This window comes from Gavialis gangeticus, unplaced genomic scaffold (genome assembly GCF_001723915.1).
Source record: "Gavialis gangeticus isolate Ggan-Ray unplaced genomic scaffold, GavGan_comp1, whole genome shotgun sequence".
NCBI classification, from domain to species: Eukaryota; Metazoa; Chordata; order Crocodylia; family Gavialidae; genus Gavialis; species Gavialis gangeticus.
In genome coordinates this window covers 107,416,641-107,444,597 of record NW_017728992.1, presented here as the reverse complement: position 1 = coordinate 107,444,597, position 27,957 = coordinate 107,416,641, and the positions used below count along the sequence as shown (strand labels likewise).

The 27,957-nt window shown below is 43.5% G+C and overlaps 1 protein-coding gene across 1 annotated transcript; it reads right to left on the bottom strand.

Annotated features, from left to right (window-relative positions):
* Positions 1-998: 998 nt before the first annotated feature.
* Positions 999-27,388, bottom strand: LOC109298678 (desmoglein-2-like). Its single transcript, XM_019518910.1, has 15 exons — positions 27,332-27,388; positions 26,788-26,823; positions 25,679-25,813; positions 22,234-22,392; positions 21,904-22,048; positions 17,912-18,072; positions 15,774-15,902; positions 15,441-15,626; positions 13,773-14,032; positions 12,382-12,524; positions 9,645-9,872; positions 7,874-8,101; positions 4,980-5,104; positions 3,424-3,804; positions 999-2,707 (listed from the first exon to the last, which is right to left on the bottom strand). The coding sequence occupies exons 1-15, from the start codon at positions 27,386-27,388 to the stop codon at positions 1,634-1,636; spliced, it is 3,447 nt and encodes a 1,148-aa protein (XP_019374455.1). The 3' UTR covers positions 999-1,633.
* Between the last annotated feature and the right edge of the window lie 569 nt (positions 27,389-27,957).

Genomic DNA, 27,957 nt, shown 5'->3' with positions numbered 1-27,957 from the left:
GGTAGGAGCCAGCACCACTTCTCTTTGTAGTTGGTTCCAGATCCTAGCCACCCTGACCGTGAAGTAGTGCCTCCTGATATCTAGCCTAAATCTACCCTCTGCCAGCTTGTGACTGTTATGCCTGGTCACTCCTGGCAGTGCTTGGGGGAACAGGGACTTTCCCAGTGCCTGCTGGTCCCCCCTGACTAGTTTGTAACTCTTGCTTTTTTAGTTTTAGTTTTTTACAATTTAAAAACTATATAAAATATACTTGTTTTTAATTGCTTTCCATAAGCTTTTTATATTTTTCCCCATATCAGATAAAATATAAACAAATCCATCTCTAACCAGAAATCTCAGCCAGAAGGTAATATTGAAATACAAAGCAATGTTACTGCATAATTAGAAATGGAGGGAAAGTGAAAATATTAAGCAGAATCCCGCAAGTCCTGTCTGCAATTTAAGGGAGTGTCTACATGTGCATTAATGCACTTTAGTTGATGCACATTATATCTAGTACCTCCATTGTGAGGTACTAGGAAATGGACATTAGCTGATCTTAATGTGTATTAATTCATAAGCACAGGTTTTAGTGATGCTTCAATGTGCATTAGCATATTCCAGTGCATATTAACTAAAAAGCAAAGGTTTTTTAGTGGTGCTTTAAAGCACATTAAAATAGACTAATGTGCGTTAAAGTGCGTGCATAGACACGCCCAAAGGCCCCACTTCCACAAACAAAACCATGTACTTAATTTTTGCTTTCATAGCTGAGCCACCACTATTCCCTGTATATGAATGTGTGATTAAACAAAAACACTTGTTAGTATTTTTTCTTTGTCCAGAGTTGCAAAAAATGTTAGGAAGAGTTTGGCCTTTCATAATGACCTATACTTTAAATTTTTAGCAAAATCTACTTCAGCTGCTAGACTTAAAAATAGATATATTTATATATATTTACATAGGTATATATCTACACACACACATACATCCCCTAAATATTATAGTTCTTTTCTTTTTTGAGTATTTTTTTCTAATTTCATCATTGATACATTAAAAAAATGATTCATCGTAGTTCTGGTAGTTAGCATGTACCGTTTTCCACCACACATAATCAAGGCCTCATGTATACAGCATTGAAGTCAATAGGAGTTTTGGCACTGACTTCAATGAAAGATGATCAAACTCTAGATAGCAAGTATTTTAACCTGTACCTTCACTGTTTTGCCTCTGAAGTCACTCTCCTGCCTGAACCTATGAATCAAGAGTCTATAGATATCTTAAACAATATAAATATGAGCAGCAACAATTAGCATCTGATTCTCTGGATTTACATCTACAGCTTGCAAACCATGGAAGGAAAAGGGAGTGCCTTTACACTGAACTATTAGAAACCTTCACACCAAATTATTAGAAGAAAATGAGTAGGAGAATGCATTTAGTTGCCCATGTTGAAAGCATTATTGCTAAAGCTGGATACTTTTTTTTCCCTGAAGTCATAATTCTTACTTGCAGAAACCATTGAGAGAAACATCACCCCATGTTTAAAAGCACCAGGACCTACCTCCTGCCACTAAAATTAAAACTGGTTAAGTGTTTATGGTAGAGATGTAAATGGTGCCTAGTGGATATCCTAATCTGAAAGATAAGTAGTTTATGAACGGGTATACTGTACAGTGCTATATTTTGTGACCTTGGAGGTCTTGCTTAGAGGAGCATTGGAGGGAAATGTCCCCTCTGAATTTAACCCTCTGTGGTTAAGGAGATGATCAGAGATTAGTACGTGCTCCTGGCTTCCAACGCCAGGAACTGCACTTTGTATCCCTGAAACCTCAATTGGCATTGTGTAGCTAGCTTGTAGACCCGAGGAGGGTGTGAGTACCCTTTCAGACACCACCACATTTTGTCCTTCTGAGAAACTGGGAATGCTTAAAGAGCCCTTGAGTTCTGAACTAGGTACAAGCAGCCTTTCTCTTTCTCTCACAACAACATACTGTGAATCTGGGAAGTCTTGAACTTGGAGGACTCCAGGCATTGTGCCATCTGACTTGATCAGCCTTTCTGTTACCACAATATTGTTTTCATGGGGCACATTAGGGACTTCTATCATGCCTTGCATATGGGAAGCAGGTGCAAGTACTCTTTCTGTCACCACAACATTCTCATCAAATGGATGATCAAACATTACTGTAGTGGGTTGCACAGTGGGGCTAGCAGCATAAGATGTTTCTGTCACTCTGACATTTCTGGTAGCTACTGGATCAGGAACAGATGTGATGTATTGTGGGCCAGGCCTGGATTCATATGATGTTTCAGTGACTGTCTTCTGAGTGAAAGCTTCTGAACCTAAGCCACTAACCCTTGGCACAGGGTCATGTAGTTGGAAGCTACTGTCTGAAGCATACGCCTGTTCTGAACTGAGTGTGTTTTGTTGATCTAAGAGGTGTGGCAATGCATCATTAAGACGTAAGCCTGGTTCATTCACTGCTGGACTAGATTTTCTATCTTTCACCACCTGAGGAGTGTGCTGAATGCTGCCCATGCATATATCTGCTAGGATCTTAAATTTGTCTCCTAAATCATCCAGAAAATGGTCATCCAAGTCACTCTCAATGAAGCTGCAGCAGCCAATAGAACCATGAGAGGAGCCTGCTTCTTCCTGAGAGTAAAGCAGGAGACAGTCTTTTGCTGGTTGAGCTTCATCTTTTTCAGCAAAGGAGCAGGCTTTCTAAAATACAAGAAACAAACATACAGAGTTTCAGATTTTGACATGTCCTCAACACTTAAATTTCTCCTGCTGAGCACATGTAGAACTGCCTAAATTCTGTGACAGAGTTGCCTGGTATCGATCCTGGTCCAAAGAACTACCAGGATTCACCAAATAATTATCCCCTCCCACCACCTGCACAGCCGCTCTGCTCATGTCTAACCCCATGTGACTTGTGAGGTAGGCATGGAAGGAGGTAATGCTACTGCTGCTCCTTTTAATGTGATACACCACTGATTACTCAATTACATACTAAACAGGGTGTGTCTATACATTCATTAATGTGCCATGGTTACTGCACATTAAGTTTAGTACTTGGTTAACCAAGTACTAAACCAATGTGCAGTAATTCACACTACTGTGCAGCAGTGCTAGCACACAGATTTTTAGTGACACTTACTGTGCAGTAACCTAATTGTACTGCGCAGTAGTGTATTAGCATGATTGTTGCCCCGCACTTTACTGTGCAGTGTTATTAGCCTACAGTGCAGTTAGTGTCTCATGTATTCAAGCCCACCGAGATACAAAAACCCAAACTCCATAAAATATATTAACTTTGAAGTACCCTAAATGGATATTCCCCTAAGTGGTTATTCCCCTAATAAACACAAGATTCACTTTTGCTTTTATTAACAAGTGAATGTCCATACACTGTTATTCTTAAATCAGACTCTTACATCATTGAAGTACTCTCTCAAAAACTCTTCATTCATGGTCCCTCCAGCTCCCATTGCTGTGAACTCTCCAGATCTCATTGCCACGGACTCCCCAGATGCCATTTTCATGGTTCTACCAGCCGCCATGGCTTCAGCCCCTCTGGCTGCCATGATTCCAGTGCCTCCAGCAGCCATGGCTCCATAACCGGCAGCTGAAAGAAGATGTCTCTGCTCCTCCCATTTCCCATCAACCATGTTAACGCCACTGGAATGTTCTCTCATGTTGAATGTGGAACTGCCTCCAGCAGCAGCAGCCCCTGCACTCATCGCTGCTCCTGCTCCACTGCCCATGTTTAGTGCTGTGCTGTTTGTTGCAATGGGTGCAACAAGGTTTAAGACTGCCTGAAACAAAAATTAATTAGAATGTGAGGCAGGTATTAATTTGCTGTGTTCTGCCAGCAAGCAGTTGGGTTGGGTGGAGCCCAGGCGGGTGGCAGTTTAGGTGGCTGTTTGATCTGCAGTTACATGTGCTGTTGCAAAAAGCAAAGTGCCCCATAAAAGAGGGTGCAGCCTTGATGACTATATAACAAAAGAAGCTAACTTGAGCCAGTGTATGGATATATTGTACCCTCCCAGGTTAAAACTAATAGGGACGAAGGACAACGAGTTCATCTGGTATAATTTTCCCCAGATGCTCTTGTGACTGAGCAGCTTCCCCAGCAACAGATCATATCTGCTGGCTAGGTGCTGCCTGGCTTTGTCCTCCCTTTATGGCAATCTGGCTCCCCCCCACCTCCCCCTGCCACTCCCCAGAGGGCTGGCACCTTCTTTCAAAAGGGAACCAGACAAAGCAAAAGGCAATGTCCTCCTGACTTCCACCTAGATATCCATCAGTATCAGAGGAAAACGTATCTGTGTTAATGACAGCCTGGCAACCCTGCACTTTCCCATCCAGCCACAGCCTTGTAGTCGGCACTGGGCTTTGCAGAGTTGCAGAAAGGCCAAAACATACCAAGAACCCCTTATTCTACTTCCCTTCAGATTCTTTCCAGCTACTTTTGTTTGATTACAATACTTCCTTGTATCTAGACCACATAGTAGAGGGGAGTACTGGGAACTTGGATATGGCCCTTTGACTTTAAGTTAATCTGTTAGAAAGCTCATCTTTCCAAGATTTTTTGCTGTATTTGCATTCCCCCACAAATTGAAAATGAATACTCTCCCCTGTGAATGCAAATATGTAACCCTTTTTGATACAGATTTTCAAGCAACAATATTTATCCCAGACCTCCTTCCTCATGTCTTACTCAGAAAGATATTGTTACCATTTGCTTGATTATTTTTCTTCCCTTGGCAATTTAAAACACATGACTGAATTTCCCAGAACTGCATATGGGATTTAGTGAAACATAGTCCATTAATTTTAACACAATCAATTTTATTTACTGGTAATGTGTGGCTACATCCCTGGGCTGTTTTGACATTGTAACTCATAATCTAAAAGACATACTGAGTGAGAAATTAAAATACTTAAGTTCAAAAGAAAGAAAACTGAAAACAGGCACAGGCAAATGTACCTTATCTTCAGGTGCTGCTCCTTCACTGTTCCATTTCCGCAGTATCTCTTCACTACTGTCAGGTATTGCTGTGAATCCTTTAGGACCTGCTTTCCCATGGCAGAGCAACAATAAGAGTGGCACAACTGCAGAACATAATATATCATTAATTGTGATATGAGTGGGACTCGCATCACATTAAAAGTAATATTAACGTTTTTGGGACTGGACTTAAAAAATCTGTCTTTAATTAAGTTGACAATAAGCATATATAAAATGGATAAATGCATGTTCCCTAGGGATCTAGCAAAGACTTTCTAGAATAGAATGCAGAAATGATGAAGGTTTTGATCCATTACTGTTCATATATTGGAATCCAGACGTAATCCCACTGAACTAAGTCCTAACTATCATCACCTCATTTCAAAATGTGCAGCTTAGTTTTCTGCTATTAAACAGCTAATTTGATATACGTACATCTAGCCACTCCTTGCACATGTGGGCACTGTAAACTGAAGCAATATTGCATAAATATCTGAGCTATCTTTATATAAGCTAGCTCAGGTACCTGTGTCAGTCTAGCTGTGGCAGCACAGAGCTCCACATGGGCTAACATGCCCTGCCTAGAAGCAAGGTAAATTAGTCTGAGCAGAGATCTGCACTGGTGTAGCTGGACTGATACCTGATGTGGTTCATTTAAAAGCTAGCAATCTACATTGCACAATGCAGCCTAGACTGTAGGCCCATCATCACTTTAGAATAGGGGTCTGAAACTCATCTGACCCTATGGGCCAGGTGAGCGGTACAGAGCCAGTCCATGTGCCAGATGAATTGTGCACATCTAGCTCTGCAGGCTGTACTGGGCTCACAGATTTATCTGTGAGCACTTTTCATATTAGATCCAGCACACGCTCAGTCTGAGACTGAGCCACATCGGTGCGGGGCCAGTCCAGGATGCACACATACAGTGCCTCCGCCAGCTGGTCTGGGACCCCTGCTGTATGCAGTGCCCATTCTGGAATGGTGCTAGGAGGTGCTGTGTGCAGTGCAAGACCTGGACCAGCCCATGTAAGCCCCATGTGTGGAATGTGTTCTGGACTGACTGGGGAGGCCTGCATTCAGTTTGGGTCTGTGGCCAACTAGGGGGAGTTGCTGCACATCCTGAGCTCTGTGTACAGGGACAATCCAGCACAGACTGCATGTTGCACTCCAGATCAAGGGGCAGTATCACAGGCAGGTTCTTTGACACTCTTGCTTCAGAAGATTCCATGCCATTTTGCCTACACTTTAGTGCAGCATGTATAATATCTTGGCTATCTCATGGTAGAGCAAAGAAAAGTAATTTAGACTTCAGTGAGGGGGCACAAATGAGAAGAGGAAGGAAAGGGTGCCATTTTTTGAACTGAGTCAGAAGAATCTTCCAAACTACAAATTTGTAGATACTTAAATCATTTGTCAATGTATCATACACAAAATGTAATTGTTATACATAACACTTCTAATGCAGGTTCAAATCCTGGCTCAAATAAAGTTAACAAGAATTTTGCCACAGACTTTAATGGGCTAAAGTTATCACCCATAAGGTATTTGTAAACGATAAATACATTGGGTGGGGGCCACTCTTTTTTTGGTTATTGTATAGAGTCCAGACTTAGTGTTTCAGGAGAAAAAGCAGTCCTTTTGTCTTTGAAAATGAGCCCTAACAAAGTCTAAACTATTTTGAATCACATGAGGTAAGGTAAGAAGGGGATAAGTACCAGATAAAGGTATAGAGATTGCAATCCTATCCTACATGTATTTAATAAATTCAACAGTTATTGAACTAGAGTTAATACAAGGAGCTATTATACAAAAAAAAATTTAAAAATTAAAAAAAAAAATAGACCTGCTGAATTGTTCTTTCCTGCTGAATGGCACAATATTCCCTCAATTTCAGGATCAGCCTTTAATGCCAAAAGTCAGTAACTTAGGATAAGTCTATACTTAATAGCAATGCCCTGAAGGATGTTTTGTAGGGGTGTGTGAAATGGGCCATATTCGACTCTGATTCAGCCCAAATCAGGGACAGTGATTTGACTTGTTGATTCGAATCACTGTCCCCAATTCAATTTGGTCGAATCTGAAGATTCAATACTGATTCTCTGAATCAGCAATTTGGCCATAGACACAGCTTTAAATGTTTTTTTTGTTTTTTTACATACCTCGAGGTACCAGGTGCAGCTTATGAACGCTGTGATGCTGGAGCGGATGGAGCATCCCACAGTAGCGTGGTGGAGGGGCCCCACATGCTTGGCGGTCCACTTCCTGGTCTGACAGCGAGTGCGCAGGGTCACCCACCCCCCGTGCCTCCCCGGTTCAGCAATCAGCTGCGGGGGTACCCTGGGTGCCCCCCAGACCCAGGAGGCACCAGTCGCTGAGCCGGGGGGGGCATAGGGGGCCCCCCCTGCATGTTCTTCAGTGGACCCGGAAGTATACCAGAAGTGCTTCTGTTCCACTTCCAGGTTCACTGCTGAACATGCTCAGGAGCCTCCCGCGCTCCGGTGGGAAGCTCCCTCTGCCTCACCATCGCAGCATTGATGAGCTGCCTGGTACCTTGATGTATGTAGAAAAAACATTCAAAGTGGTGTCTAAGTCTGAATCACTGAATCTTTCCAAATCAATTCAGAGGGTTCTGATCAAATGTGCTTCTGGTGTAGAAAGCGCCCCACATAGCAGTGTGGCATGCCTGAAGGTGCAGTTGCTGGGTGTCAAGTGTTATCAGGTTTCACAAAGAAGCCCAATAGGTGCCAGAAACACAATCCATGATTTAATAAAAATGGAAGGGATGGAAGGGAATAAAAACTCTGCTTGTTATATGTGGACTCGATACAGAGCATGCGTTCAATGGTTAGAAATAATACAAAATAAATACTTACGCAACAATAATAAAAGTGCCAAAATTATCAGTGCAATTGCTCCAGGTCCCAGTACAACTGATGAACCAATTAGTGCATCTCGGCAGCTGCCACCCTCCACACATGTACAAACACTCAATTTAAGGATTTGCTTTTCCGGACAGCTGAATCCTTGATGATCTTGCACTAAAAGCTGAACTTCAGTCTTACCAGGTTTTAGATCTTGTGGCACCAGATGAATGCTAGTTTCTTTGGAGAAATAAAGAGATCGTGAAGGAGAAGTATAAGGAGTAAAATAAAATATGAGCAGAGGAACATTAGAATTTGTTTCTTTACTTACTAAAGTGAAAATAAAATCCTTACTAAGACCAAAAAAAACCTAATTAGTACAGGAGAACTGACTTTAAATAGCTTCAGCAAAAACACATGGGGTGTGTCCAGATGAATGTGCAAGTGCAGTTTGCTGCACTGCAGACCTGTCTGTGGTGCTGCAAGCCAGATGCACTGCACGTGAATGCAGTGGCTGCACTGCAAATTAGCAGTGCTGGGGGGGGGGGTTGACAATAGGAGATCCCAGCGTAGAAAAAAAAACACAAAGAAAAGTGTGGTGACATGTGACAGCAATGTGCACCACCCAAAACTGGAGCCTGGCTGGTACAGCCAGGCTCCGCCTGCCCAGATCACAGCTGCTGGCCTTCCACGTGGGGCTTCCAGCGGGAAATCACACATAGAGGCACTGAGTCATGTGCCATCAGGCCAGATGGGCTCCACGCCTCTACATGAGTTTTCCTGCTGGAGTGCTAGAAGCCCCACATGGAGGCACAGATCCAACCAGCCCAGTCTGATGGCATGCAGCCCATACCCACCCACAACCCCCTCCCCTGCTGCACGCAGCTCCTCTCCCAGCTTACCCTGCTGTCTAGTCACACAGCTCTGTGCCTCCACATTATGGAGGTGGGGGTACAGAACCTGCTGTGGTTAAATTATGTAAAATTATGCAATTATGCACGGTCACACTTTTTATATGCAAAATTCCATGGGCACATAATTGCTTAATTCCCCAGGATGTAATAGGTGCCCAGAAAGTTTGGTCATGAGAGCTCTTTTCTATCTGGAGCATGTCCTCAAAGCAGCTGCAGGGATGGCAAAGTAGAATTGGGGGGCTCATCCTGCTCATTCTACTGTGCAATAACAATCACACAAAATTGCTGATGGGTGGGTGCTTATCCAAACAAGTGCAAATAAGACATCGTGTCACCATTATACTGTGGGAGGTAGGACTACTACTCAGTGCCATTGCTTTGGTGGTCGCTCCCTTTTTCTACAACACTGGAGATTCTTGGGCAACTAGCAATCTGGCATTTTGCTTTTCCGTGGTTACATTATTAACTGAGCTGCTTTGCATGCAAAGGACAATGGCATCTCCTGCTGCAAGGCTAAAACTCCAAGTTCAAGTAACATAAAAAAGAACTTTCTCCTCACAAGATCTCTTCTTGAGGGCTGAATCCCAACATCATCCTCAAGTGCCCAGTTGTCAACAAAGTGACTCTGCCCAGTATGATCACTTAACAAAAGCAAAGGAATTGGTCTTATTCCATGAATACTGCATTCTGCAGCCATTGGAGAGAACAGAGATTGGAACCAAACTTCAAAATTCTTGTCCTTCATGTGTGACACAGTAGACGTTGGGTACTTTTTTAGCTGAGGCAAACCCCTGGAATACGGAATTGACTAGATTCAACATGATAGCCAACATTTTAGGAAAAAATAACTCAAAGCGACACTTTCTTACCATTTATGGATCCAATCACCCATTTGTTTACCATTCCTTCAGGTTCATCAATGACACTAAAAGTGAAGGGGGAACTATTTGGATAAGCATCTCTATCTACGGCAGTAACATTGATGAACTTTATATTTGAACACACAGTTTGCTCTGGATTCACAATAGCAGGACAATTATCATTATCATCTTTAACCTGAAGAACAATGGTACCAGTGGCTGTTTTCTTAAGTACACCTGCAAATATTAAATGTAAAAAATTAATTTTAGTTTTTACAAGTTTTGTTATTCTTTCCAGGATATAAAATTAGTAATATAAATTTCAAAGCACAACTATAATAAGGCACATTTTATAAAATAAGTATAAGAAAAGCTCCGTTAACCAGAACCTTACAAGCCAGCATGTTTTATTAACTGGCATGCTGGCTTGTAAGGTAAAGTGCCCACTGTGGCACTTCCGGTTTCTCTAAGCCCCCATGGTTCGGGGCAAAGCAGCCTGCGCTGCTGAGCCCCCACAACTCAGGGCATAGCAGGACTGCCTTCCTGTCCCTCAGGGCCTGTGGGAGGGGTGGCGATGTGGTGGGAAGGTCAGCGATGCCATGGGAGGGGCAGTGATGCCCTGGACGTGGCGGGAGAAGCGGCGGCCTGAACAGGCAAAGATGCCTGTTCAGGCTTCTCAATTAACTGGCATATTTTGTTATTCAGCACCCCCCATTCCCCATGGGTGCCGGATAACAAAGCTTTTACTGAAATTGAATTTAAAAGATTTATGATATAGAAGCAAACAAAATGCTAAGCAAGAATACTAAACATATTTCACAACTTTGAGGGCTCCTTTGGCTTAGTAACTCAAACCATATAAAGTTCTAGTGGATTTGATAAATTCTGCTAACTTTTAGTACTCAGGGATTATGAATTTCCCCACTGACAAGGACTGTTCCTAATATACTGGCTCTGAACAAAAGCATTTCTTTCTCTTCTCTTGTAGAATAGTTTAGAATCAAAATGCACATTTAAAAAAAAATCCTATAGTACCACTACAATTTTTGGGTGAGTCTGTGCTGGATCTATTAGAGATAAAGAACTGACAGTCCAGAGAAGAGAGGATTAAGCTGGCTAGGGGGGCACTGATAAAGATTTTTTTGGCTGATATGAATGGCCTATTATTAATCAGCCATACCGATCTGAAAACTGATATGCAACCCAGCAGCTTGGAAAAGTATCCTCCTGCAGGTAAGTCGGGGGGGGGGGGGGGGGGGGGGGGGGGGGGGGGGAGAAGGGTAGATCAAGGCCCTGATGGTGAGGGAGAAAGTGGGGCAGGCACTGCCCATTCAGGGTGGTGAATGCGACCCCACTGGGAGTGGGACAGAGACACAGGAAGCTTTTCTGGGGGGGCATGGAGGGGTGGGGAGGGGACCAGCTCCCTGCCACTGCACACAACCCCGGAGCTGGCATAGCGGGCAAGTGGTCCCTTAGACTTGTGTGTGGGGCAGGAGCAGGCTGCCTGCTGTAGGTTTGGGGCCAGGGCTGTGCCAGCTTCTTTCTGGCAGGGGGGCTGGACTGGGGCAATGCTCAGGGAGGGCAGTGGCGGTGGTGCTGGGGGGGTGCTACAGCTAACCCCATAGTCACCCATATCAGCGCTGCTACTGCCTGCCCTGCCTCCACCTCACCTGAATGCAGTCCTTGCCCAGCCCACCTGCTGGGAAGAGCCTGGTGCAGCCCCCCAGCCTAGAGCGGGCAGCCTGCCCTCATCCCATGCACAAATCTGGGGGAGGGGGAAGCACATGCCCCCCATACCTCCCCAGGGTGTGTGCACAGTGGCAGAGAGTTCCCCTCCCACAGTTCCATCCTGCTCCCAGCGGGGTCACATTCACTGCCCTGGCTGGGTAGCGCCTGCCCCTGCCCTACTCCCTCCCTCACCATGAGGGCCTTGACCTGCCCCCCCGCCCCACCCCTCCCCCATGCCGCTTGCTCCCCCACAGATGTACCAGCCAGATGCTGCTCTCTAAGATGTCAGGGTACATTTCTGACTGTGTACATGCTGCAGCTGTGCACATGCACATGGCATTTATCAGTGACATTATCGGCTACAACAGCCAAAAAAAGCCAATTGCCAATGTTAACTTTCCTTTTATTGGTGCCAATCCAATATGTAACCAATATATTGCTGCATCTCTAAAGCTGGCTTTAAACACTTGTACACTTCCTGGATTCTGGACTAATTCAGAACAACCCCAGTATAGACAATTGTGAGGGGCAAAGTTGCAGAATCCAGTCTTTGTCCATTTATGTGCAGAAGTGCTGGTGGTTAGGGTACTATCCTGGGAAGTGGTAGAGAAGTACAGCCTAGAAGCCAGGTATCCAGCTTTCTGTAGTACCTTCTAAACATTAGATTATAATATAAGTAGGGTCCTACCATGGCTGCTGTGATTTGTACTAAGAGCCACGCTGTTGGTATATGGAAAGTAAACACTTACTGGATCAGGAAGCTAAGCATCTTTGCAGTCCAAAAAGTAAGCACAAAATGAATGTAGGCACTTAAGTTTTGTAGCTTATTCAAGACAGAGTATTTTGGATTGCTTTTTTTTTTTTTTTTTGGAGTGGGGTGCCTAAATTGTATCCAAGTTCCCTAGCTCAGGCATGTAGCTTGCCACTGTGGATCTGGCCCCAAGTTAAGCAATGCAAAGTTTGTGAAAAAAAAATTTCAAAATGCACGTGATACGAAAAGAAAAGCCTCACAACTCACCATCAGTTATGGCCAGTATTTTGACAACGTAGGTACCATTGACGGTGGAAAGCAACTCATAATCAGGTACTTTAATAAGCTTGATTTCAGCTGTAGTAGAATTTATGTTGAACCAATGATATATATCATTGCTTTTGGCATACCTGTTTAAAATGATAAAATAAACATAATTATAGACATTATACACATGAACAAGGCATACAAAATCAGTTTAAAATTTACTCTATACCGCTGTATCTTCATTTTCCCCACAACCGCTACATATTTTTTCCTAAGCATAGCATGAAAACAAGCATCATGCAACAGCATCTCTAGGAAAAGTTTTAGCATTTGGATCCATAAGTAAATATCCTTTTCAGAAGGGATACTCATGTGTTCCCATATAAACTAAACCAAATATTCTGGAGGTAACCCCACACATTCTAGATAAGATCTTATAGATAGGGGGTCTATCGAACTCAAGATGGCTGGCTGATTTCACAGGCAGATCCCAGGGTTGGCTGCCATTATTGTGGGCTGAGTGTAGTTGGGTCCCCCCTTCACCTCTATTGGTTGAGGGACCCTGACAGTCCTGCTCTTCCCTACAGTTTGCCACATGGCCCAAAACTGTGGCTTACTTATCCTGATTAAGCCTGGGGAAGCCGTTAATCCATGTGTTATTAAGCATGGATTAATGGCTTCCTTGGGCTTAACCAGGGAAATCAAGCCATGGTTTCCAGTGGTGGGCTCGCTGCCAAAAAACCCCAACCTTACTGGCAAACAGAGAAAAGGGCAGGAAGCCCCGCAGCCTTGGAGAACCTGGGAGGAGGGGAAAAAGGGAGAGGGGGATGGAGTGGGGTGGGGCTGCTTACAGCATGAGGTATGGAGGCTGCAGGCAGCTGCATGATGGTTCCAGGCACTTCCATCTGTGGCTACATGCATGCAACGAGCTGGACCAGAGCTCCACAGACCTCGGTGCAGCCTCCTGGCTGCTTGCCACAGGTGGCTCAGGGCTACAGTGCAGAGCAGCTTGCACCAATCCTGATGTGAGCAACCCCACCCCAGCCCCTTCCTTTGTCTCCTGTACCCCAAGGATGCATGGCTGCCCGCCCTTTTCTCTGCTTGCTGGTAAGTTTTATTTATTTATTTTTGCTGCAAGCCTGATAAAATCATAGATCCCACTGTTTTTCATGAAGCCCACCCAATTTTGTGTTCTCTGTGAAAATCATGTGCTCATGAATTTCATAGGTCCTTACCTATAGAATATTACCTTGTTTACACTGTAATAATGCTACGTATCTATCAAAGTTGATACCCTACAACTTGCAACATAATATCTATACTATATATGCAAAAATCTCAGAAAATATACTTTAGAAAGGATTGGTCGCTAATACATATAAGATTCTTACTTGATATGTTTTGCTATTTTTCCTGTGTCGTCATCATAGGCTTGATATGTTGCAATAATCCGGTTTATGCTCATAGTTTCATTTGCTTCAATTATCAATGTGTTGGGCTCGAATACAGGGCCTTCTGGTACATTTTTTACTTTAATATTGATTGGAATTGATTTTGCTTTGTAGCTCGTTTTAATTGATTTGTGAAATTCTGCTTTATTTGTAACAACAATGCTCATATTTATATTCTGCAGTTCCTCATAATTGGTCTCCTAGAAGTACAGAAAGGAAACAAAACTTCATTCACTGAATAAACACAGGATTTGTCACACTATTAATGATTCATTCTTTAAAACCTTTTTCTTTGTTTAACATGCATTAATATTGTACTGGTGAAAGGGGAGCCAAGTTGACAAAACCAAAAAAAAAAAGAAAAAAAAATGCTCATTAACTTATCAGTGTGTATATGTATAATATCCTGAAACATAGCATACAGGGTAAGAATCTTTGTATTGATAACATTAAAAATTTGGTGAAGAAGTCTTCAGCCCTTTCCTTTAAGATTCAAAGAGAACACTCTTTTCTTATTTCAAGGTTTGAATTTCACTCACCTGCATCACAATAGATATTAGAGCATATTGATTTTACGTAGGTTTCATATAGTCTAGTTTTCAATTTTTGTTTTAATCAATTTATTAAAATTAGTGCTAAGAATGCATTTTATCTGTCAACCTTGAATCACTTCACAAAAGCACTTAAGCATTTTTACTCCAAATTCATAAATTGAAAAATGAAAGCGCAAGATGATACAAGACCTGAGGTTAAGTATTCTCAGTTTATTTCAAATTTAAAGGGAACTGAGGTTTCTCAGCAGCTTGCAAAGATCAGGTGCTAAATGATTTTCCCGAGGACTTAAAGGGAGCATCCAGACAAGCATGCATGTTTGGTATGTGGCACCACAGGATCATCTGTGGTGCCGCCTGCTGCGCACGCCAGCATTTAGGCATTCTCTGAGCTACTAATTTGCAGCATTGGGGGTTGAGAGGAGGAGATTTGAACCTGGCAAAACCTGGTAAAAAAACCCCACCAAAAAACGCGCCCCCGTGTCTAAAAGAAGCAGGGTGGCACATGTGAGGGCAGTGGATGAAGCCCAAAACCAGAGCCTGGCCACTTGGAACCACACTTCAGCTGTAGGCCAGGCTCCGTGCTGCTGGATCACCACAGCTGCAGCCCCAGAGGCCTCCAGAACCCCAGGTTAGGTTGCTGGGGCCAGCCCAGGTGCTGGCCCCAGCTTCCCCTACCCCACCCAAGATAACTTGCCGCATACCACAGTGCATGTGCTTGGGTGTTCCCTGGAGAGAAGCAGCAGCAGTACAACTGTGTGCCACTGGTCTTTGTTCCTGGGGAATTGCACATGTGTACTTGTCTGGACACACCCAAAGAGAGTAAATGGCAGGACCAAGGATAGAAAGAGAGAGGCCTCTTAAACTGAAAGGGAACAGAATTTCCTTTATTTTAATGCTATCTGCATATGGTAGGTACAATATATAAAGGGAAGAATGTTCTTTGTGTAGATTATTTGCTATTAACATTCTGATAGAATGCAATCAGCTTAAGTATAAACTAGTAGGCAAGGTAATTTTTTCTAATATTTAAACGGAATCTGAAGAATACACTTACTTTTATAAGCATCACAATTCCTTCATTTGTCCGGGTATCTGTTTCTATATGGAAATAACCACCTTCATTTCCAGAGGTAATTGTAAAGTTTGCCAGCCAATTATCGGAGAATTCTTCATCTTCATCCAACACTTTTATTCGCATAACTTCTATGTTTTTTGTATTTTCTTCAACACTTCCTTCATACTGTAGTAAAATGATATTATATGCCTTTCAAAATATTTTCTATACTGTTTTTTTATGACAGAAATAGTATTTCACACATAATGCAATATTAAATTTTCTATTGCCAGACACAGAAATACATGCAAATTGTTTAACAAATATACCTACCACCTCCTTTTCAAGGAAAGGAAGATTGTCATTAACATCTATAATCTTGATCTGGGCAGTGCACTGTTGAGCATTTCCTTTTCCATCTTGGTCTTTTGCTTCTATAGTCAAATGGTAGCTACTTCTTTCCTGTGTGACATTCAAACAATTTTTTAAATCTATGCAGAAATCAGATACTAATTTACATGTTTTTTTCCCCCTTTACTGTATTCTTTCTGCTGCTACGTGGTGATCACAACTCTGAAAGGGATGACTGACAATCTGTTCAATTAGTATTAAATTCCATTCAATGTAAATCATCCTGATGTCTGAATTGGTCCATTAGAGTCTTGAGCTCAGGAAAGGACTGTGGACTTGCTTTGTTTGTAGTAAGTTGCCTAATTCATTAGTAGTTTAATTGGTACAGCTTTTACTTCAAAGGGTGCCACTCTTATGATCAGCTAGGGTTACTTCATGGTTCAATCCTTTCTGATACACTTGGGTGTTAAAGCCCCCATCTCCAAAATAGGGATGTAAATATTGTGTTAAAAACTATCTGTTTAACCTCCTCCAATTATATTGGTTAAACACTTAATTGATAGCTCATAGTAGTTTAGTGACCTCTGGCAGGAATGATCCCAGGCCCAGATGTCTTCACCATACGCCTGGCAGTGTGCAGATGGCAGGCTGGCTGATGGAAGCCAAGGGCAGAGGGCGGTGAGCACAGCTGAGACACTAAGGGACGCTGCCCTGCTGCAGAGCTGTGGCTTCCTCTCACTCCCACAGGAAGGAGATTGATCTGCAGACCTCTTCTGTGCCCAGATTCCACCACTACGGGGAGAACGGGAAGTGCTGGGCCCCCCACAGGGGTCAGACTAGGCCTTCTTGCCACAGCAGTGAGACTCCTGGCCACACAGTGAGTCTGCACAGCCCCCCTGAAGCAGTGGGGCCCATACAGAGCAACAGGTTCCTCAGCTTGCCCCAGGTGAAGGGGAGGTCTGGTCCCAGTGGCATGACCTTCCCCTCCTGCCTGTGACGCTGGGGCCACGTGGGGCCTGGCTTGGCCCTGAGGCAGGGCTGAGTGTGTGGCTGGCTTGGCCTGAGGAGGTGCCATGGCTGCTGGAGCAGGCGATGATAGGGCTAAAGGGTTGTTGCCAGCCCCTCGCGCAGTGAGTGCAGCCGTAGGGAGTTCCTGAAGGGCAAAAGTGCAGCAGTTTCAACCTGGAAGCCCACTACTGCAGCCCTAACGCTTCCTCCAGGATCCCTGCTGTGCCACACTACTGTGCCCCAGCCTCTACTCATGGGGTCAAAGGGAAGTCATGGCTCCTCAGCTGGGCAGCATCCCTTAGTGGCTCAGCTGCATCTGCCACCCCCTGCCCACAGCACCCCACCAGCAGCCTGGGGTCCACACAGAGCTGGGTGAATGGTGAAGACAAATGAAAGGACCGGGGCCAGAAATCACTAAATGGTAAATATTAAGCAGTAAATGGTATATATATAAATTGTTTAACCATTTTCATCCCTATTCAAAAATGCTAGCTGGGGGTTATGAGGATGCTCAAAAGGAAATATGTCTGAAGATATCACCATCTATAGGCTAGTAAGAATAAGTAATTTCACATATAAGTATGTTAAATAAGGTTGTTAATTTTTAACATACAACTTTTAAAAGGGAGATGTTATAGAACTCTGCCAGTGACCATTTACATCGTACTTTTTATATAGGGCCAGAAAAGCTAGAGGCAGCGCAGTATACTGCTAGCTTCACAGAACCAGATCATGATCCCTGTCAGCTTTATCATATGTTTATACAATAAAGTAAGGAGACACCTTACTTACCCACAAATACTACTCTTATAGTGGGTAATAATACTTACATGGCAGAAAAGTGGCCAACAAGTAATTACTTAGGGAGTAAAGGGGACTGGGTGAGAATTGCCAAGCTCCTTCTCCCCAGTAAAATGCACTAGCCAGCACAAAGGAGGATATTAAGATAAGCCATGAAAAGGCCTGTGCATTCAGTCTCAGATGGGCAGTGGAAGGGTTACCAGTCTCAACATGAGCCTCTAATAAAGAGGATGATGAAACAGTGGGGGAAGAGAAATGGAAACAGTGTTAGTAAAAGAATGAGACAGAATCAATATGAGATTGTAGTTTACCTCTCTGTCAAGGCTTAACCATGCTGTAACCTCACCAGTAGCTTTGTTAATGTGGAATGGAAAGGACGGACTACCATCCTGAACAATCTTAAAGGCAATCTTGGCGTTCAGAGTGGTTGGATCATCTGCATCTGTTGCATTTATCTTCATCACAAATGTACCTGGAAATTAAAAGAAAATATTGATTTACATTGCCTCTCCTCATATATTGATAAGTATCATTTATATAAAATGAAAGAGTGTGTTTTCAATCCCAGTGAACTATTTTTTATTGTACTGCTCATTACACGTTTAGTTAGTGGATTTGGAGAATATTCACCAATATGTCTTAAGAGTGTATGTTCAGTGAACTAATATACAACAGACTCAACCTACTGAAACTCAACACACTGGTAAAGATGGATTGACTAATATGTTGATGATTATTACAAACATTCTGATAGAAACTGTATGGATATAATTTAATAAAAGGACAGAAAATAGAAACAGGAAAGTTCCTTCATGTTATCCATTTTCCATACTTGCCAACCTAAACAGCATTACTTTACAGAAATAGTCCTTAGAACACCACTTGCTGTGTTGTAATGAAATGTATAAGCAGCCTTTCCCTCTGATGGCAACAGACTAAATTATATGTCAATAACAGATAATGGAGATGCTCTTCTAGCTGAAGCAACAAAAGCCCAGGCTCTTGAAAAAGGTATATCTGAGTTGAAATAAAGCTTCTAAAGCCATATTTGATTTTTCCTAAATCCTGCTTGATTTTCAGAAGTATCAATCAACAAGATGATCCTACTAAGCTCAGTGAGAGCTGAAGGAATATAGTGCCTCACAGAACTGGATGCTCAGTGATTTCTTTCACAATCTCCCACATCAGGGCTGTCCCTGGGGGGAAAGGGGGGTGTCAACAAATCAGGGCAACTGCCCCAGGCCTCATACTTTGGAGGCCCCACAGACTGGGCAGAGAGGCAGCTCTGTGTCCAGCCACTCGCTACTCCTCCCACCCCCTGCTGATGCCACTGCTGCTCATGGCCGTGTCAGCTTCTTCATGTCAGGAGCTCATGGGATTGGAGTGGGGACAGGGCCCAGACCTGCACCCTGCTCAGGTCAGCTCTGCTCCCCATCAGGGATGAATACAGCATAAATAGAGGGAGATCCAGAGGAAGTGCAGTGGCATGACCATACCCCCCTGCCTTTCAGACTGTGCTACAGGAGCAGCAACTAGGACTAGGTCACAAAATCCTTAGACGCAGGTGTCGCGGTGGACTAAGTCTTTCTGGTCTTCAGGAAGGCCTTCAATACTGTCTCTCACCCCATTCTCATTAAAAAATTAGGCGACTGTGGTGTTGATGCCTACATGGTCAGATGGGTTGCTAATTGGCTGGGGGGCCGCACACAGAGAGTGGTGGTGGATGGGTCATTTTCGACTTGGAGGGATGTGGGCAGTGGGGTCCCCCAGGGCTCGGTCCTGAGGCCCACACTGTTCAACATTTTCATCAGCATTTGGATGAGGGGGTGAAAAGCACCTTGTTCCAGTTCGCAGATGACACTAAGATGTGGGGAGAAGTGGGCACACTAGAGGAGAGGGACAGGCTGCAATTAGATCTGGACAGGTTACAGGGGTAGGTGGATGAGAACAGGATGGGTTTCAATAGTGACAAGTGCAGGATACTGCACCCAGGGAGGAAGAACCAGCAGCATACCTACAGGCTGGGGAACTCCCTTCTCATCAGCACAGAAGCAGAAAGGGATCTTGGTGTCATTATTGCCTCCAAGATGAACATGGGCTGACAATGTGGGGACGTGGTCAGAAAGGCTAACCGCACCTTATCATGCATCCATAAATGCAGCATGAGCAGGTCCAAGGAGGTGATCCTCCCCCTCTATGCAACATTGGTCAGGCCGCAGTTGGAGTACTGTGTCCAGTTGTGGGCAAGGCACTTCAGGAGGGATGTGGACAGCATCAAGAGGGTCCACAGGAAGGCCACTCGCATGATCAGGAGGAAGCAAGGCAGGCCTTATGAGGGGAGACTATGGGACCTGAACCTGTTCAGCCTCCACAAGAGAAGACTGAGAGTGGATCTGGTGGCCGTATATAAACTGACCAAGGGGGACCAGCAGGCAATGGGAGAGTCCCTGTTCCCCCGAGCACTACTGGGAGTAACAAGGAATAATGGCCATAAATTGATGGACAGTAGATTCAGGCTAGATATCAGGAGGCACTACTTCACAGTCAGGGCAGCTAGGATCTGGGACCAACTTCCAAGGGAAGCGGTGCTCGCTCCTACCCTGGGGTTCTTCAAAAGAAGGCTAGACAGTCACCTAGCCGGGGTCATTTGACCCCAGTACTCTTTCCTGCCCATGGCAGGTGGTCGGACTTGATGTTCTGCTCAGGTTCCTTCCGACCCTACCAACTATGAAACTTTTTCTAAACCCTGAAGCAGGTAACCGCCACCCCCTAGCACCTCCTTCTTCCCCCTCCACATTGTACAGAACCTTCCCTCTTCTCTCCTCCAACCTGCCACTGTTGCTGTCCCTAACTGACCTAGGGTAGGAAGAGCATCAAAGCTGCCCCTTTACACATCTAAGTGGGCTCAGGTGGGGACAGCAGCAGCAATGGAAGGGACCAGGGGCTGCAGAAGGGGAAAAGGAAGATTCCTACTTGCTTTGGAGACTTAAAAAAAAAAGTTCCTTGTTGCATGGTCTGCTCGCCCCAGTTGGGGGAGGCATGGGGGAACTTCTGGGGGGTGGCTGGTCCCTGATCCTAAAGCACCAGTTGTTGGTCCTGTACCCTCCTTTTTAAAATCCTGGATTTGCCTACGAGTATAAAGGATTAATTGGCCTGTTTATCCCTAACCTTCCTTTTCAGAACTTTTCCCACAGAGCCTGATCTAAAGACTAAAGCCCACTGACATCAACAGAAAGACTGCCACTGACTGCAGTGGGCTTTGCATCACTCCATATTCAGCCAGAACAAAATATATTTTTCCTTAAGCTCCTGAGAAATCCCATGTAAAGATGCCTTGCATGATGAACTGAAACAGGAAAACTGGCACGGAATCTGTTTTTACTACTGAGACAGAGAAAATGGAATCCCTGCACACTCCTCCTTAGTGGCTACTGGATGCTTCAAACCCATCACCAAGCACCCACTTGTTGCCATGCATATGCTGGGCTCAGCAAACTCAATGAGAAGCCCACTTTCTGTATTCACAGGCACACATGGACTCTGTTTATGTGTTCTACAACTGCCCATTCAATTCACCAGTCACACTGCACTGGGCCCTTCTATAGCCTAAATTTTTAATGTGCCAGGCTTGCATAAGCAAAACTGCTCCTAAGCAGAATTACATGAGGTCAGCAATTTGCTTTATTTAAAACTGAGGAAGCTACTTTCTCTTTTTTTTCAACATTATTTAGCATCTTTTCCACAGTTGGACCAATCAATGAGGCTTACTATGTAACCTTATTGATTACAGAGTCCCTACATAGATTGCTGACTTCAGCAGTGTTAAAAGTAGAATTACTCCCCAACTGTATGGATGTGAACAGCAAGCTGATGTTTAATATTATAACACCAGGAGTCTCTGTTACGGTTATGATGCACTACACTGCAGACTAATGAAGCTCATGGCCATGTTGCTTTCTGATGTCCAATGGAGGCAGATATGCAGTGTTAACTGTGCCATCAGCAGAGCTGTAGGCAACAAATACATAACCTTTATTCCCATTTGACTGCTTTTCACATTTTTGACTTGGTAGGTTGTATTCTGCAGCAACCTTAACTGTCACTAAACATTGTTCTTAAGTATATTGTGTTGTCTTCTTTTCTTTAGGAAATAAATAAAATCAAACAGAGGAAATGCTATTTCTCTAGTTTAGAAATGGTGAAAAGGAGACAAAGCAGTTAAAAAAATGTATTGGGAGGATGAGTCAGTGACCACACAGCAACTTTACTTAATATGCTAACAGTTAGATAAATAGTATCTTACCTACTTCACTTAACTCTTCCACAGAGCCAACAAAAATTTCCTGGGAAAACACTGGATAGTTGTCATTTACATCTAAAACTTTAATTCTGAGGTCTAGTGCATTTTCCACCTCTTGACCACGTTCGTCAAATGCCTGACCTTTAAGCTGCAATAATACAGAACGTAAACAGGAATATGGATATCTCTACGTAGTTTTAGACTGTTAATTTTCATTTTGCAATTGAGAAGTCTAGACACATTAAAACAAAGCAGTGGCATTAACTTGAAAAAAAGAAAAGAAAGCGCTTGTATAAAAAAAAGAGAACATTATAGTCTGTTGTGTCAACTTACCTTAAACATTGGAGTTTGTTCTCGGTCAACTATTCCTGTTATGTTCAGTTCTCCAGTCCTCTTATTGATAACAAACAGTCCATAAGGCGGTTCTGTCACTCCTGAGCCAGATATTGTGTATGTAATTATCCTATTAGAATCTTCATAATCTGATCGAATCTAAAAAGGAACAGGTTTAGTTGCACTAAATACATTTCTTTAAAAATCCATAGAAAATACATTTTTCTCTGTCTTCAACATATATAAACAAACAAACATATGAACACAGAGTAAAAGCTTCATTTTTCCTGGCCTTTGTGCAGAGAGGGAGAAAAGCATGCAAGAATCACAACCCCTCTCTGTACCGGTCCTTAGATCCAGCTGAGTTCCCAGTGATAAGCACTCTTTACCATGATTAGCAAAAAGGTAAATTGTGCGCTCCAGAGTTTCTCAAAGTCTTCTAGAAAATAACCCCTTCAAAAATGCAAGTACAATGCAAATGACATATTCTGGCATTTATGTCACTGTAGGCAGCACTGCCACCTTATTATAAGATTACCCAACATTTTCCATTTTCAATTACATACAACTTTGCAAACTTAACATTTTGCTTGAAGTTTTCCATAACCTGTGTGCCTCACGCTAAATATTTTTTGTAAAGTTTAAACCAAAGTATTTCAGCAATTGCTGAGGAACCCGCCTCACTCCCCAAAAAACCATACAACAACCCACTTGGAGCAGGGAAAAAGTATATTGTTTCACAATACAGGTTTCCCTCGCTTTATGCTGTGCATATATTCCTGGAAAACAGCACATAACTCGAATTTGCATAAAGGGAACCCACTTTACAATGTAACAAATAGGGATATGTTCCAAGACCTTGAGTGTACTGACCCCCAAACTCATTTCTACCAGTTTTACAAGACAATTTTGGTGCTCACCAACAGCAGACAATGCACACAAGCACAGGGCACTATAATAATGGGGATGGCAACTACAGAAACATGTGTCGCAGACAGCAAGTGAGGAGCATGGATCCACATGGGAGACTATATTTTGGTGTGAGGCACTCCCGCAATGCATCGCACAAAGCACCTGACTGCAGGCTTCCACCACACCTATCGCAAGAGTGATTTTACCTTGCATACAATGAATTTTTTGGTATAAAAAGGGTCATCGCACAAGAGTGAATTCACACATACAGAACCCGCATCAAATGAGGGAAACCTGTACTAAAAAAGAAAATAAATCCTAGTGAACTTTTCTTGAACTACTCTAATGCTCCTACGCTTTGGAGTATAGACATGATGTCTGAAATGGAGGCTGGGTCAGTGGCATGCCCTTTGCTGTTCCAGGTGTGTGTGTGTGTGTGTAGGGGGGTGTGTTCCAAACATTAGAGTTTTACTGACCATGGCTGCTCCTCCGCAGTGCAGTCCCATGCACACAGAGCTGTTTCTGGGGCACCAGGCTCCCTGGGGCTCAACATTTTGGTGCTTCCTCTAAATCAACATCTGTGGTTGATGTCCTACCACACTTAATTACACTACTACTAAGCATATTCCAGTCTCTCACAACTGCTAATGCTAACCAGACAAAATATGCAGCAACTTCACAAAACAATGAAGCAAGTTTCAGCCTGTACTGGAACTGAGACTGTGCCTGTGCCATCCCCACAAAGCAGCTGAGTATGCTTTTGCTGAGGGCTATGAAGACAGAGCTGGACTTTTCCCTACAATTACTGATCCCAGCTGCCTTGGACTGGGGTGGGGTCAGAAACCAGAACTGAGAGCAGACAGTTATGTCTTTTCTGTTTGCATGATGACCTCCCCGCTGGTATCTGAGCAGTGTGAAAAAGGAAATTGCCCAATTTGAATGCAAAGGAACAAAGAAGATGAAGAGGGAAATGATCAGATTGGACAGGCAGCCTGATGACACCAGAGTAGGGTACTGTGGCTGAGACTGGCTAGACAAAGAGGCCAAAACAGGGAACTGGAGAAGCTGAGCGGAGGGCAAACTGGGTCAGCATGGGCAAGGAGATCTGGATTAAGTTCCAGTGTGGGTTTGGAGGGCTAACTGAGAGGTAGGTGGGAATAGACAAAGAACTGCAGGAGGGGTCTGGCAATGGTTAGGCAAATAGACTAGGTCTGGGAGGTGAGTCCTGTTGAGTAAAGACTGGAAAAAAGTCAGTACAGAGAATGGAACATGGTGCCAGGAAGAAATGGTTGGAGGAAGCAGGGCAGGAGGGGACGAGGTCAGGAAGGAAAAGCAGACAGAACTGTCTGTGCCCACTAAAGCACACTCCCTTGCAGCTCCTGGAATGGAAACCATGATTGCAAAGTCTCATTACTCCTCTGCTGCTGTAGTATTGCAGTGACTATAATTGCTTTGGTTGCTTATCTTGTTATTGACTATAACTGTTTTAACTGTTTATTTTGTTATTTCTCTTTCTATATAAGGAAAAGATTTGACCATAAGATAAAGTTAGTATTTGGAACTAACCATCTATTTTAAATTTCTTGTTGCCTAGCATAAATGTATTTGACCTATTGGTTTCATGACTTTAGAACTTAAATTTAGTATAAGGAAAACACTTGTGTAAGGTTTTGTAGTATGTCTGGCGCGTGTGGTTTATGTGGAAAGAGGTAACGAAAGACTAAATGATGGACATGTGTGTCAGCGACACAGAAAGGCAGGCCTCTTGCAGCAGGTGAAAAAAGCTTCTGTGGTTTAACAGTTAAGAGCTGCAGCGATTTAGAGTCAGCAATAAAGGAATACCAAACACTAAATCATGCTACATCCTGATGGCCCCTGAAGATCGCAGAACACAAAGCCGGAAGATCATGACCTAACAATCCCAGGCTGCCGACAGGACAAGGAGGATGGCCTTCGCGCCTGACTCAGCAGAATCCATAGGCTTGTATGGACAGCTATTACTATAAAGAATGAACACAAAGACAAGGCTTTGGGTCTCTTCCACCTGCAAGAAGGAGTTTTGGGTGTATCCAACAAGACCTGACTCCAACTCTCTTGGCCAGCCTGGCTGGCCACCAGACTGACCTTGAGTAACTTTGAAACTTGGTAACACTTTAACGTTTGCAGGACTGTCTAACTTGTGTGTGTGTTTGTCTCTTCTGAATGAATAGATGAATGAATAAGTGAATGAGTATGTATGGGAATGAGTGAAGCAAATAACCTTACTGCTCTTTATTCTTTTCATGTTGCGTGTTTTATGTTTTATGTTCCAATAAATGCGGCGTTGTGCCTTATCCCCTGATAAGATTCCAGCTTGTTTTTAATTCACATTGTACGCCCTGTGTGCACAACACTGCCAGCAAATAAGCATGAAACCCACTTGCAAAGTGTGTGCCCAATTTCCTTCTGATGTTGGTCCAAGCAGAGGATGACAATCTATTATTAAAATCAAACCGTTTCAGTGAAGTTATCCTCCATACTGTTTTTAACTTACTCTAGCAATTGGATTCCTCTTGGAGTTGTCCTCCCCTTCCCGAATGACAGCTGGTGGAACGATCCATTCTCGCTTTTGCCTGATGAGGCTGAATTGATTAGAGGGCTGATCATTTTTGCCACCCTCCTTTAAAACCTGTGGATATTGGGGGGAATGGGTTTAAATCTCAATGTTATATTTTGGTCATTTAATGCTGATGTTCTTCTTAATTAGTTGACGTGGTATATGGATTTTATTAATGCTTTTTGGTTGCAAATGATTTTAATTTATTTGACATTTAAATTATATTCTAACTCTGAATAAAATATGGATGACTTAAAAGGCAAGTGACCTGGACATTTCTGAAACAGCCGTCGCTTTCACAGAAATACAGACTAAGGGTCAGATGTTAACCCAGGGTATCAAAAAAACATCCCATGAAGCTGTTTCATTCAGCCTGTGGGGTTCCCAGAGAGCAGGAATTTGGGAGTGAGGCAGGCAGTGGCAGGGCTATGGAGCCCCAGAAGGGGAATGATATTGGCAGCAGTGGAGAGGGCCAATTGACAGCTGCATTAATCCTCCATACCGCCACTTGCCCTAACACTGGGACTGGATCTGACCCAGGAGGCTCCTTGTGGTCTGGATCTAGCCTGCAAGGAGCCCTGCAGTCCAATTCTGGCCCAGGAGCACAGGTGAATTTGACACTCTTATGCTAACCTATAAACCGGGGTTGTCAAACATACAACCCTCAGGCTAGATCCAGCCCATAGAGCCCTAAGATCCAGCTTGTGGGTTTTAGAACCCAAGCACCACATGCACACCAGGCTAGCATGCAGGTTGGACCTGACACCCCAGGTGCTACATGAGTACAGGGGGTTGGTTTGGGGCTCACACTGCTCGCAGTGTCCCCCTGGACTAGTCCTGTACACTGGTTCTGGCACACACAGATCCAGACTTATTCTGGAGCCAGTGTGCTGGTCTGAGGCTATCCACTCTTCTATAAACAGGAGTTATCCTACAGATTTTTTAATACGGCCTTATAACAGGTAAAAAAAAGAGGGCTCAAAATATTTACCAGATATAACTTACTATTTTTTTAAACTGAAAAAGAATTCTTCATCACTACTTACCTCAAAATGAAGCGCATTTCCAGTATTCAAACAGATCTGTGAAATAAACAATAGATCAGATTATTCATTCAGCATAAGGTGTAGTGGCATTAAGATACAACCATCTTTTAAAAAATGTAATTGATAAAGAAAGGTCCAATATGTATGAAGTGTTAAATACTGTTGAGAATTTTACCTAAAGTCTACCCTATATAATATACATACATTTAAATAAGACCAGAGTTTTTCCATACTTTTCTTTTAGGAGAAGCATAGAGCAGATGATAATTAACTCCTCTCTTATGCATAAACATTGAAAATATAGGAATACTACAGCACTGGAATCAAGAATAGTTCATCACTGCCTCAAATGGATCAAGTCCAGAATGCTGACAATGTGATTATCTTTTCACGTTCTTGAGCAAAGCCAATATTACTTGTGTCACATTATGCATCATATCAACTGAGTCAAATGTTTCAGATAGCACCTGAATGTAAAAATGTATCAAAGTAGCTACTCCAGAACTATAAATGAAAGAGAGAACACTGTATCTTAAAGTCTCACAATAGTAGCCTCATCACTAAGAATCTGGGCTTTCCATTTCCCATGGATTTTCCCCATTAAAGGAGAAAAAACCAGGAAACTGCAGGGTGCCTCTTGCAGGCTGGCAGAGTACTACCTTGCATGGGGTTGCTTGGGGGAGGACTATCAGAGGTAGGGTGTGCAATGTGCATGTGTGAGTGCACACATGCACGTGGCCAGCAAAGTAGCCAGGCAGCATGATGGACAGCAGCTCCTGTAGACCCCTGCAGGTAAGTCTATGGCGGGGGGCGTAGGTGACGGGTGAAGGGGCAGTTGGAGCATAGGTGATACATGCCAGACTATCTGGCAAGCAGTGATGCACTTCAAATTGGTTGGCTGGCAGCCAACAGTTGCTGGCTTTCATTGGATCAGGTAAATGAGGTCATAAGGCAGGGATGGGCAATTATTTTGGGTGAAGGGCCGCTTAGTAAGTTTTGGCAAGTTGTTGAGAGCCGCATGGGTAACCCTGTCCCTTGACAGGTGCCCCGCCCCCTGGTCACCATCTTAAGACCAGAAGTCCTGCCCCTGACCTCTGACCCTTGCCACTGGAAGTCCCTCTCCTCACCCCTGGAAGTACTCCTTCAGAGAAGAGGGTTTGCTATCTTAGA

What these genes read in the sequence shown, in the direction of transcription:
- LOC109298678 (XM_019518910.1), bottom strand. Translation starts at nt 27,388, where the DNA reads ATGGGGAAAATCCATGGGAAATGGAAAGCCCAGATTCTTAGTGATGAG. An exon ending in GGTTAAGCCTTGACAGAGAG is followed by an intron (nt 15,903 to 17,911) that starts GTAAACTACAAT and finishes AATGTCACACAG; the next exon opens with GAAAGAAGTAGCTACCATTT. An exon ending in TGAGAGAGTACTTCAATGAT is followed by an intron (nt 2,708 to 3,423) that starts GTAAGAGTCTGA and finishes CTTGTATTTTAG; the next exon opens with AAAGCCTGCTCCTTTGCTGA.